Here is a 13838-nt window from a genome sequence, read left to right on the forward strand (position 1 = left end):
CTCTCAGTTGAAAGTGTATCAGGCCATTGGATGCCTATTTTCCTGTGAAATGGTACACTTTGTCAAATATTTTGGGTTTGGCTGTTGCGAGACGCAGTTCAAAGTAATAAACGAGATATTGATGTCCAAAGTAATTTTGAGCGGAGATACACACGTGTCATCTTCCGCATGCTATGTCCTAGTTTTGACCCAAGTCCTCATGTTATTTCACAATTATTTTCATAAGAAATTGTGTTTCATGTATATGTATGAACAGGAAGGATGATAGCCTAACAAGTAACACACATATCAGCTAGTATGACTTGGAGTAAGGCTGTTTCTAGCAATCTGGTCACGATAGCCAAAAGCTAGGATTTCGGTGCTTTGCTTGGCAAAAATAAAATATTATCTGGAGTGTATTGATCTCACCTCAAAACTAGAATACCTTGGGAAACTGGGACACTAGACGAGCCAGATTTTGTTCTCTTATGGTTACAATAATATCGAAGATGACTTCACATTTTATAATTGTTTTAGAAACGAGAAAATTCTGAATTATCATGCAGGTAAGGCATGTTTTGTAATTTTTTATAAGAAGAAAGGCTTGTAAGAAGAAAGGCATGGCTTACTCTTTGTGAATTTATTTTAGAAAGTTAAGATGAATGATTTTGAAAACTGTCTCGCCTGAAAGCTATAAGCATCATAAAATATACCTGTATTCAGAAAAAAAAATATGTATAGTTCTTATGAATGGTGTGAAATGAAATGTTCAAATTGATTTGGGAAAATTGCCGTAATATTAATTTAACTGAATATCAAAGTGTCAAATGAAACTTAACTTGGCACTCTGATGAATGCAAAATATTTAGAGGCTATAAACCAGCCAGGCAAGTAACTTTGAATACTGTATGCTCTTCACAGCCGAAGAAGTAAAAGCAGACATCCCCCTCAAGGTGTGTTAAACAAAAATTATATGAAAATTTTGATCAAATATTTATTTCCCGTCGGTTGTAGCAATCACAACGAGGCGAGGGAGGTGAACGAATCATGTTTACTGATTAGCTCGCCCCGGAATCGGGTTCGGTGTTAAGGTGAGAACTATCGCTAACTTCATCTGTGTGTGGTGTTGTGAATTTCAATGGGCAGTTGGCTTGGGTAATTCTCAGGTTGGGTAACAATACGCTTTTGTATCAAATATCTCACACCACCAGCCTATTCTTGTGATTCCCCAGTCACACTGTACAATTTAATTGAGTGATTAAGAAGTAACAAAGCACTGTCTACATTAATTCAATCCCCTCCAGGATTTCTGCTCTAAAAACTGATCCATTATTCATGATTTGTTTGTTTGCTATTTCCCTGCCTCCTTCCTCCTCTCAGCAAAGTGTACTTCCTAGCCAAGAGTAGGTCAACAGAGGGAGCTGTTGAAGTAGACTGTTGTTTTTGTACTGCAAAGCCACGCTAAGCTGGCTAGTTGATTTGGGAGAGCCGCTGCAAATTATTCACTAGTCTGTGAAGGATTAATGGCCCTTTGCAAGCGCAATTCTCCCGGGGTTTTGAGTAGGATAAGTGATCATTCATATCCACGTTATTAAGCATCAGTTATTACACCTTTGATGCATTTACTTATATTTTAAAATTACACCGGGGATGCAGTACAGTGGGTATAAATAATGAGCACCAGACAAAAATTTTGAAGTAGCGTTTTCTATGATTTCAGTAATAAGACACGGCTGGCTGGCGATTGCGCTGAATTTAATAGGCAAAGAACAAGGAGCTCCATTTAGAGATCCACAGCACAAATCATTTGTGACTTCCACAGGGAATAAGTGATGATATTGCGGAGGTGTTTTTTGTCTTTAGGACAAATAAAAATGCCATTGATCATTGGCGGATTTCTAACGAGAACTGGGAGGATTAGGTAGTAGTTAACTTAAAATTACCCGGTTTTACTTGACAGAGTTTTTTATTAACCTTTCAGAAGTATGATATGTTTGGTGGCATAAGAATGTTGAATTATAGTTTTGTTCATTTGTTTGTTTTATTTTGGGAACATGAAATATTCCTGAAAATAAAGTGATTGAAAATGCATAATTGTGGCCAACTCCGACAAAACCCAGAACAAGTCGCCAGACATGTTTTTGAGTTACAGGCCTTTAAAGATGAAATTCTAAAAAAAAAAAATTTTTGGAATTCTTAATTTCATGGTATTTGACTGTGGGACTAAGGGCCGCTACAGACTCTGTATTGGACATAGAATTTTCGATGTAACATATCTATGTTATTTAATCTATTCCCATTCTATTTCTAGTAATGTTTAAGTTCAAACGAATGTTTGATGACGTAAAATCGATAATATTTTACGTTGAAAATCTAGTAGAAATATATTATCGAGATTTACGTCATCAAACATTTGTTAGAACTTAAACATTACTGGAAATAGAATGGGAACAGATTAAGGTTATACGAGGTATTGTTGGTCGATTTTCGTTATCTGAATCAATATATTATTGAAAATAACACTTTGGTGTTTTGCAAAAGTTTATTCTACAAATTATATACTTTGAAAACTTGCTTAATTTATTGTTGTTAATGAGTTATGTACGTTTCACAAAAGTGTTGTTGTTTCAGCCCTCTTTACTACATAACTCAAGAACTACAGGACCTACAAAAGTATATCTGTGATATTTGAATTCTTCAACACGCTCGCTATGAATTGAGCAATGCAATTTTTGCTAAAGCTCACTACCATTCGCAAGATGCTGTGAACTACATTTTTTTTTTGCCTCGACCAACAATACATAGTATACCCTTAAATAACGTAGATATGTCACATCGAATATTCTATGTCGAATAAAAAGTCGGTAGGGCCACTCAGTGGACTTTCAAATCCTTGAAAGTACTTATTAAAAAGAGGTTTATTCAATCAATAATTAACAGTTGAACTATGATAATCCCTATTCAATCCTGTGTAAGGCATGAAATTAATTGGCCCATTACTCATAATAGCAATTTGGCAAAAATATCAAGGTATCAATAATTGACAAAATTATCCATATCTTGAAAAGTATTAATGTTATGTATATAATTTTGATATCATTTTAAAGCTTATTGTCTAGTGCTTACATTTTTATTTAAATCATGAAGTGTCAAAAATGCGACTTGTTCCTGGTTTTGTCAGTACGGGTCACAATTATTCTATTTGACTTACTGTCAGATAAAATGGTTCAAAATGACACAAAGTTTCAATCAGTTTATATTATTTACTACTCAATCCTATTAGGAAAAAAAAAGCTTTTGCAAATCTTAGAAAAGTTCTTATAAGTAGGGCATAGGATCTACAAGACATCAATTATTATTAAGTGAACAATTTCATTTGTCAAAATTCTTCATTTTTGAATTTCTTTTCGTGAAATCAGGATGTCAGGATGTTCCGACTTTTTCACTTCATAGTGATCATATTGAGCCTCCTTTCTCTCCCCTTCGCTCTCTCATTGAACATTGATGTAGCACAGTCAGGCTACGGGTGTCGCTATGCACTGACAGACTGACTCATGAATTTCTTAAGAGGCGGTATCATTATAGAATCTCCTCCTCATCAAGCGCGCGTTTTCCCTATACAAATTTAAACATCTCTGGGAAAAGTTCAGAGTCGGGTCGTATCATGCCCTGTTTGAACTCTTATGGTGGATCTCCTCATTAGGTACTGATGATGTTATGAATTTCAAGGTATTCTGTTTGATTGACTTTCATCATCATCACTGATCATAGCAGAGTATTGAAATTAAAAAAGCAAATGATGAATTTATATATACATCATGGTATATACATTTTGCTATATTGCAAGTAGGAGGTGTGATGCTAAATTAATTTAAAATTAATTCTTTCAGAAAAAATGACAATTTTAACTTTAAAATGTCTTGCTTTTTAATATTCACAAACTGTTTGGTATATAAAATTAAAGGCTCAGGACTAACAGGTAAAAGTTTGACAAACATGAAACTTAAAATTGTCACTTTTTTCATATTTAAATTTCCAACATGTGATAAGCATTTCTTATTGTGCAAAGAAATTGGAAGATCTGCGTGTCCAATAATTGAATTAATAAAAAGGTTAAATAATCAGTATGTATAAAGCAACCCGCCATATGTAAATGAGTGCAACATGAATGAGCCAAAACGAGCTATGCATCTTAAAAATATATGCAGAGTACAAAAGAAACTGTGCAAGCAAGAGAGCGGTTCGTGTTTAATTGATGGCAAATGCGTATTTGGGTGTCAGAGCCATGTTCAACGGTTGAATCTTAACATTTAAGAAATATGAAATTGAGCAGTGCTCCCTTGAGGCCAGCATATAAAGTAAACATCCATTCACATTGAATATTTGATGATATTACATGGATTACAAATTAATTATGATCTCCTTGTGCTTGTACATGTATTTTGCAGCCTTTTTGCTACATGACACGGGAGTTGAGCCATCACTTGTTATTACTAAAGAGTCTTAGTGTAAATGGCTACTGGCGTAGGAATTTGTCAGCCTTCACTTGTTTTTACGTTGCTACACCGTCGCAAAATGCTGCAAACCAAATCTTTTTAAAGCGCGTGTTTAGTTTTTATTGTAATGTTTCGATGTTTAGGGCATTAGTCTTTTTGTAGAATCTGTAGTTTACGGCATTAACTTTAAGTAAACAAAAATACAAGAAAATTTCATGTTACTTAATTAGTGTAGATGTTTGTAGACTAATGTCCTCATAAACCCGGCACTGCAAGTCTCAATAGATAAAGTAGTGATTTACTTACATAATAAGTTGCTGAAGAAGGGAAATATTTTTGCACGATAAATGATGTAACAATTTACGGTTTCTTGTAGTATAGTGGACAGTTATTGGCTATACATCATCACCATCACCCTAAAGGAACATAGTTAATTATAAGAACCGCACCCTAACCCTGCAGGAATATGGTTAATAACTAGATGCTTTTCAAAATATCCCAGAGTACAAGAATTATGTAAAATAAAATAATTTTATTAGAATCAATTCAAATCATCAATTACATGTAGAATTTTACATTCATTCTGTCCATCACCATCTTGGTAATGTCCAGCATACTATATTTTTACTGACTGATCATATAGTACACTATGACGAGAACCAACCCATAGTAAAATGCTTAGATGTAAAAAAAAAAATTAAACTTAGTGCTGTTATCATGCAATCTGAACACCAGGAGTCAAATCACTTTCTTGCCTATTTTAGATTTAACCATTAATGCACGATGCTAATGTCACAATTTTCCAGCATTATCGTTGTTGTCGTCAGTGAGGTCACTATTGATTTTCACCTCATTTGTTGCTCTGCATTCTCTATGCAATAGCCTTTTCCGTTGATAGTAGTTGAGCATCATAAAGCGTGTGGCAGGCAGGCAGGCATCAATCCGCTATGATGCTGCTTGCATAAGCTGACTGAACCATGCCAACGAGCTAGCCAGCACACCATCATTGTTGCCAGATAACAGCCTTGATTTTTTATGCATAAATTAGCATGAATATAGCTATTTTATATGATTTTATAATGTGAAGTGAATATTTTGGATGTAAATAATTTTTCCGTTGGAAATTAAGTTTGTTTTCCTTGGTTTTCACTTTGCTTATTTTATAAACAAGACTCAATTATACAATACTTTTAAAATAATAATAAATTAAAAGTTTGGTCCATTATTGAATACAATTTATTAGAGCATTTAATAGCATGATGATATAGCCTTGTCTTTGATTCCTTTCAATTGCCTCTTCCATGTAATACTAACAATTTTTGCAAATAATAATCATATTTGCCGAAACAAGATTTTTTTATTGAACCTGATAGGTATTGCAAGGTACTATAATTTGGCGACAAAATTCATAAATCCATGTAAAAAAAGAAAATGATAAATTATACTATGTTTATTTATCATGTTGTATACAAGTAGGGAACTAAATGAAGACTATGAACATAACACCATTCAGCACCAATCATCCTCATATTACTTAGTGGTAATCTTGTTAATAATTCAATCCAACCTATTTATATCTTTAACATTGTATTTCATGACTTGGTATGTGCAAGAAATTATGCCTAGGCAATTGTTCAATTTTTGGTAATTGTGAGCATGGGTGTATAGGTACAAGAGTGTTCTCAACTTTGTAACAGTATCTGAGAAGTGATTAACAGATATAAACTTAGAAGTTGCAGCAAATATTGAAGGGAGACAGTTGGCAGACTGGATCGCGTAAATAAAAAACGATTCAAGAGGATTGGATTGCCTGGTGTGTTATGAAAGTGCAATTTAACAACGTAACCGGATTTAGATGTTTGGACATGCAATATTCATTGGTGAATTGGCTTTGTTATTATTTTTTGTTAGGGTTGGAACATATTTTTGTTAGATCTTTTATTGGTGATTTATTTATATTTTATGTACCATAACATAAGTTCGTAGTCATATATTTTCCATAAAAAGTATCATAAAGGTTATTGTAAAGGTAACTAAGTAGTTGTGGAACTGGGTTGCTTTCTGCAAAATTGGTTTTGTGGTCTTGATCAGTTATAGCAAAGTGTGCAAGTCCAAATAAGTCTTGATTGAAATAAGTGGACTGGAACAGGAGTAATTTGTTTTGATCATTTCTCCTGGGTCACTGGGATCTTACAAGAACCAGGAGCAATTTCTGAAGAAACAGAAGCAATTTTCAAATAGTTATCCTTTTCTTTGTATGTCAGCATATCAGCACTACTATATCAAGTGCAACCAGGAGCAAATTGCTCCTGGTTCATGTGAATTTAACAAGGACCAGGAGCAATTGGTGGCTTTACGAGAGCAAATTTGCTCCCTGCGCCTGCTTATTGCAAGATTTGGTCAAAAATTGATTCGGTAATTATCCATCTGAACTCTCCGCAACACAACATACATTGAAGAGCAAAAGCTACAGCCTGTAGGGTGTTGTCATGTATTCAAAGGCTTGCCCAAACTAGCCCAAACTCAATACATGTTTGTTACAAATAGAGGAAACAATAATCGTTGGATCCATGGCGATCCGTCACTTGAGAAAGGTGAGCTGGTAAACTAATATGAGTTATCCATCTAGATATGAACTACAAATCAATTGTGATCCCTTGTTGCTTGCTTCTCTGCAACACATAAGCTCTGTGGAAATATGGATCTATGTATTCTTAAAGTGTAGATAAGGTGAAACTGAGACTAGGTGTATAAAAGAAAGAGCTCTTACATGAGAAATCTATACCTCCCTCTGGATGATTTAGCCTGAATCTTGGGACTGGTTGAAGTTTAAACTTGGGTCACAAGTAATTTCTTCTCTTCAAAAAAAAAAAAAATGTTTCTAAATGTTTATCAATGTTAGATACATTGTGTGATGACATGCAGTTTGTTTTCTGTTGTTGATGGTGGTGTTTTTGTTGGTACTATTTATGCTATCTTCTGAAGATAGTAAAGTGTAATATTATCATGATTATATACATTGTAGGGGCATTGCATATTTTTGAAGTTGAATGTTTGGTACTAAATACTCACAGTCACAACACACTATTACCTGAACCAGTAGAGAAGGAAATTCTTATGTCCATTTTGGCCCTTTTTTTACAAGTGATTAATCCATAATTGCAAGATGTTAATCGAAAGTAGTGAGATGACTTCCTGTGATTATTGGTGACTTACTCCTATAACCTTGATAGCGAAATGATATTCAAATGTTCAATGATTTTTGGCATGATAAAATAGATATCATTTGGCAAGAGTCAAAACATAGCAAACTGAATTCAAGTTGTAAATGATGATGGTTAAGTGAGTTTTTCTCCTCTTTGTGTGATGTACAGCCAAGATGCTTCCTTGTAGCCAAGATAAATGAAATGTAATCACCCCAATTAAGCTCCAAGCTGACTTACATAAATCCAACAAAGCCAAGATCATGCAGTCCGGTTCTCCAAGTAGAATTATACTGCATTTTAGTAACGCAAATCCAGTCGATGACTGGCCCAAAATCCGGTTAGCATCAGCTTACAGTGTTGTGTCCTCACATGAAAGCCAATTACATGTATCTTGTTGCTAGCGATAGTGCTTTGCTCGGCTTACCAAGAGACTTCAGAAGTTAAATGATTAATTTAAAATCAGAATCTCCCGCAGAATAGTATCTTTGGAATCTTGGGAATTAATGATGTGTGGACCTGGTTGTAATTGAGTTGAATTGGTAGATTTTTCTTTTATTCAAATTGAATAAATTTACTTTCATTCCAGTTAAAATTATAGAAGTTCACACTCATTATAAAATGACACATTCAATTTAGAATCTTGCATACAAAAGGTTCGTAGAAATGGATATAAAACCTCTTTCAAGTAATATAAGGCTTAGTTTAGAGATATGGTATCTTTGTCTGTTTTCTATTTTCAATAGATAAAATGACAAGGGGTAATCCTAGTTTTTAGGATCTGATGGTATCATTTACCCATGCTATTATAATCAACTCTGGTCATATTCCTGTGTTTGTTTGATGTTTTCCTTTCATGTTTGTGTAGTAAATAAACTTCAAGATTGAGATGTTTAATTTGTTTAATTACTAATAATTTTAAGGCCTACTTTTCAGAAAATTTTCTTTAATTGCATAATTTTGTCTTTTCTTCCATTTACAGGTAAAAAGGATCCATATTCAATACCTTATTCAATTTCAAGAGAATCAAGTGCGTTACCACCTGGTGCTCCACCGGTAAGTAGGGAACAAAATGGGTTAGGGGATATATCAATGGAAGGGTGCATATGGAAAATCTCATAGATTAATAAACACATAGGTTGGAATGTTCCATGCCTATGCCCTCTAAGAGTACTTGAATTCAGCCGATACCGGTACAGCGTACGGACCTGGCGACATGATCATCTTAGTGTACACGGACGGAGCGCTTAACTTGTCAGCGCTTACGCGCAAACTCTCTTTTGTGTACGCTCATGCTTTTTGTGCTATTTTTGAGTTTGCTAATGCACGGTATGCACCCCTTACCTGTCGTCAACCCCCTTCTATGGCAATCTACTGGTTTTGAATTTGAGTTCAATCATTGATTACTTCAGCCAGTGAGATTATAATGTAATTCTAACAAATTTCATAAATATTTTGTACACTTTTTTTTCAATGTGATCACTGATTCTATGCCTTTAGCTTAACATGTACAAAGATTACTCACTTACATACTACTTACTACAAAGCACTTTGAAAATGCAGCACTTAACAAGAAACAAAAAACAAGTTGAAAAAGAACAAACAAAACAAGGCAATAAATGGAGCCAGGCCAAAACTGCACCTTACTTTGTTAAAATGATCTCACCATAAATGGTCTAGGCCTTAAATTATTAACATGTTCTCACGATAAATGTTCTAACAATACTAAATGACAAAAAAAAAAAAAAAAAAAAAGCAAAAAAAATGATGGGCAAAAGTATCACCTGTGGGCCAATTTTTCTGAGGCCAGTATAACAATAAACAGATTAGTATTCAATTGTATTACCGTATTGGTATAGTCCCATGCTCGATATAATCCCACCCCCATTTTTCCGGTTTTGAGTGTCCCTGGACCTAGACCTAGATAGGATCATTCATGGTTGACAAAAAAAAAAAAAAAAATTTCAAGATATTTTGTATTTTTAATATGAAAATTGATAATTTGTATTCATGTCATACTCTATTAATGATTTCAAAATGCATTGAATTTTTTTTTTTTTGAAATTGAGTATAATCCAATTGTGAAAAATTTTCACATAAAAAATGGGTGGGACTATACTCGGACCAATACGGTACTTTGTAACCAAGTTCAATATGTCATTGTACGTTCCACACAAAAGCCAAATCCCCTTGTGTTAAAACAGATTCCGATGCAGAACGTATAAGCAATTAAGGTGCCCAATATATATTAATCAAGTCCATGGCGGGGTCTCAATAACCCATTATTCTCATTTTAATGAAGATGATACTCTATCCAATTCTGACCCTTGTTGATTTATGTATTCAGTAGCCCACACTTTCTTTTCATGGGAAGTGGTTTCCAATAGAGCTTCATCATTGTTCCATATAACAAATATATAGTTTTGTTGTTGTCACTGCATTTATGGCCATCTTTTTCAGTGGCTTCAGCGGTGCGTAACATTAGGCCTTGAAAGTGACACTATGATTGCAAATTTTCAAATGACTTTTCAGGTTGTACAATGCATCTTTTTATTTCCTTTTTTCACCTCGTGTTGCACGCGACTGGCACACGCTCAGACACACAAACACTAATCTAAAAGGAAGGTTGAATGGGGAAATATCTGATCCATACAAGTTGGAAACTAGTTCTGTTTTGAAATAACTTGCAATGGTTTGTGACTGTGATTACAGTTCACACCGTGAAAGCTTTCACAGTGTGTGTAGTAATTTGTGATGCATATGTGTGACTTTTAATTAGTTGAAAACTTGTTTATGTTTAGAAAAGCAATTAACTTGCTATGTGTTAGTAAGTGATTCTTTACGCTTTGTTGACAATTTGAAAAGATATAACCTACACGCTATTTGTTGAATTAATTGTTATGTTTCTTATCATTTCTGATGTTTAACAATAGTTATAAGTTATAACCTTTCAGTGCTAATAATTGTGTAAATGTAGTGCATCCTTAGATAAACTTGTGCTCTTGTTGATCCTTAGATAAATCCGTTGTGTCCACCTGTAAACTTTCAATTTGTGATATTTTCCCCAACCTACATTGACTATCATGACTATATCAATTCCTGACCTGATATAATGTGTGTTCTACGAAAATTACCCCAGCAGAATTGCTGTTCTGCCTCACACGAATGTTGCAAAAGTGTGAGCGTACCTCAACCGAGAAAAACTAATTCAGCATAAAGCCTACTTTGAATGAAATTCACCTGAAGAAGTTCAGTGACCTCTTCTTGCCAAAACAGGTGATGGTATGTGTCCTCAGTTGAGGACAAGTGTGTATGTATACATGTAATTCAACATCCATGTACACACTTGCTGCAGATGGTGTCTCCCCAGTCAGCCAGCCAGGAGGCATATGCAGCCCAGATTTTCATCCTGGATTCAGTTGAGAGGATGATCAGAGACATCTTGTTGTAAAATAGGCTCTGAAATGATATGGCATTATTCGGGATACATGTTCAACCAATATGGGCTGACATACGTGACTACATGTTGAACTATCTCTTGCTTAGGTGATCTTACTGTCCGATTCAGTGACTTCGTTATCATTTTGCGAATAAAATATGGCATTTCTGGGCGCCCATCTTATTGTGGAAGAAGTAGACATATCTGTGATTTAGAATTTGGGAAGAAAATGTTGTTTAAAAAGATATCAGTGTAACCTAAGCTGTATTCTTGAGTGAAGTTTGCAACCATTGATATTGCAGATGAGAAGCCATCTTAAGAAGAGTTACAATGTAGACATCACTTTCTTTCTGTGGTCCTTGAACCCCATTCGTTTCCTGTGTAAATATGAGCAAAACAGACATGAAATGTTTTGCTTGAGCATCAGTACGTGGTGTAATCCATACACCGATAAAATGGGCAAAATGCAAAAAGGCTGTAGGGATGTTGCAGAAGAAAATATGGATTTAGTTATGGAGCTTGCTTCCTCTCTCCCGAAAGTTCATGTATCTAATTTCACTGTGCCGAATTGGGGTGTTGTGTTGTTGGGGACTCTATTTGCATTTTATGCATACAGAAAGGCAACACCTGGACAGGTGGAGCTGATCTCTACTTAGTAATGTCAATGAGATTTTTGACTTCTCTCTTTGCATGGCGAGCTAGTAGAGAATCCATTTGTGTTGCCTAAATGAGTGAGTTGTGGATGAATTGAGTCATGGACAAAAAAAATTAGCTTCCTAGAAATTTGTGAACAGAAATGTAGTAGGATTGTTTCGAAATTGCGACTGAAAGTATAAATAATTGAAAGTGCTTTAGAAGGAATACAAATCTCTTCTGCTGGAGTTGATGTGCCATGTTTTCATATTTTTAAAAACTGACATTGATAACTTTATATTGAAGTTGAAGTATACTGACATTTCATTTGCAGTCCACATTGATTTTTGATATTCAATTTTGATTCCTTAATTATCAAAAGAAAACGGTATTATTGGTTAAAACTGCAACCCACAATGACTGGCAACACTCGAATGTAATGGTGTACGCGATGTATTTTTCAGCTTAAGTGTCGGCAGGCAGGGCAGTTTGCAATAAAGTAAAGTCAATAGCAATTGACTTCTCAAAGTGTCTGCCATTCCTGGTAAGTTAAGTTGTGTAGATTGCATAAAGCAGGTGTGTCTATCTTCTCTGGTATCATCTTTCCCCTCTTCGCTTGCTCACTCGTCTCTCTTGCTTTCTCTCTTGTCCTCTGGTACGCACACGATTAGTGCTAGACCCACAGACTTTGTAGTAAAACATGAAGCTGGTAAAATCTTTTGGTAACATTTGGCAAGAACAATGTAACGCAGGAAAAGAATTAACACATTTGAACTAATTTGAATGTATCTAATGAAGATGCAATTAGAAGAATGCTTACAATACAAGTGCAAATCTTTCTCCAAGAAGAATGTCAAGTATGAGTATATAGGGTTAAGATCTATTGTACCCTACACGGTGAAGTGAACAAATTAAAGGGTTTGAACTAACTATTTGACGTTCCTGGTGTATGTTACCTTTGTGGTCTCCATGTGGCAAGATTAAATTTCCGTGACATTTCTTTGTAATAGCTTTGTTTGCCAATTAAATGCCTATGCTGATCGGACCTCACACAGAATCGTTTTGTCGGTTTACCAATACATTTATTTCTTAAACATTACAGGGTGTTTACCTTAATAGCCAGCCACTGCCAGTTGGCGTAGTGATGAGCACATCATTTGTGTATCTTAGCCAGGTCATGATTTGTTAGAACAATATGAAATTGAATTCATTCCACGTTGTGTTTATTAGTTCTTATGATGGTTGAATATTGTTTATGGTAAGATATTAGTTGTCAAGAGGTCCAGTTTTAGGATATGGTGAACAAGATAATATCCGTAATGTGGAAGGTGAAAGGATTTGGTAGTGGACCCAAATGGGCATAGAAATGTCGCATATTAATTAGCACTATCTGTGGGCGCTGTTACTTTCAGTATATGCTATGCTTCATGCTCGGTTGGGAAGGGTCACAGACTGCTACAAGCCACATGGCTCTGTTGATTCTTGTTATTATTTTGAAAAATACTTCAAATTAGAGAATGCTCATCGTATTATTTCAATTAATTTTTTGGTAGGTAGGGCTCAAACATTACCAGTAAATGGTTAATGTAGCTGAACGCAATGTAAAGTGTATGCAGGATGCCTGATGCATGCTTGTGTTAAAACATTCACATGGAAGGTAGGATTTGGGGATTTCTAGTTCACACACAAGACTTGTGACCATTAGAAATTTTAATTGAAATGATATATGATGTTAAAATTGTACCTGCCAAATGGCACAGAATTCCTGCAAATTAAAAAATATATATATATTTACTCTCATTAAAGACAATTTCCCTGTAAATGTCACTATTTTGTGTCACTGTATTGTGTGAATAAAACAGGACTGTATTGAAGTTTGCCATTCACGGTAAGTTGACCGCAATTTGCAATTGAAAGTAATCAAGTTGCACTAAGAAGGAAACAATAAAAGACTAAGTACCCTGTGCAGGAAACTTATTATAATCTTGTTTTATTTTGCCCTTCATAATCATAATACAACGTGTCGTGTTGTATGTTTGTGAGCAAAAATTACACACTATAAGAAATATGATTATGACAGCCAACTTC

General features: G+C 34.8%; 1 protein-coding gene across 1 annotated transcript in view; it reads left to right on the top strand.

The window, feature by feature from the left end:
- The window catches only part of LOC140154121 (transcription factor 4-like), a 212969-nt gene that overhangs the window by 91379 nt on the left and 107752 nt on the right, over positions 1-13838 (top strand). Inside the window, 1 exon segment of the mRNA XM_072176731.1 lies at positions 8661-8734. Within this exon segment, the coding sequence (XP_072032832.1) occupies positions 8661-8734 (74 nt within the window).

The sequence above is a fragment of the Amphiura filiformis genome, chromosome 1 (assembly GCF_039555335.1).
Source record: "Amphiura filiformis chromosome 1, Afil_fr2py, whole genome shotgun sequence".
Classification (NCBI taxonomy): domain Eukaryota; kingdom Metazoa; phylum Echinodermata; class Ophiuroidea; order Amphilepidida; family Amphiuridae; genus Amphiura; species Amphiura filiformis.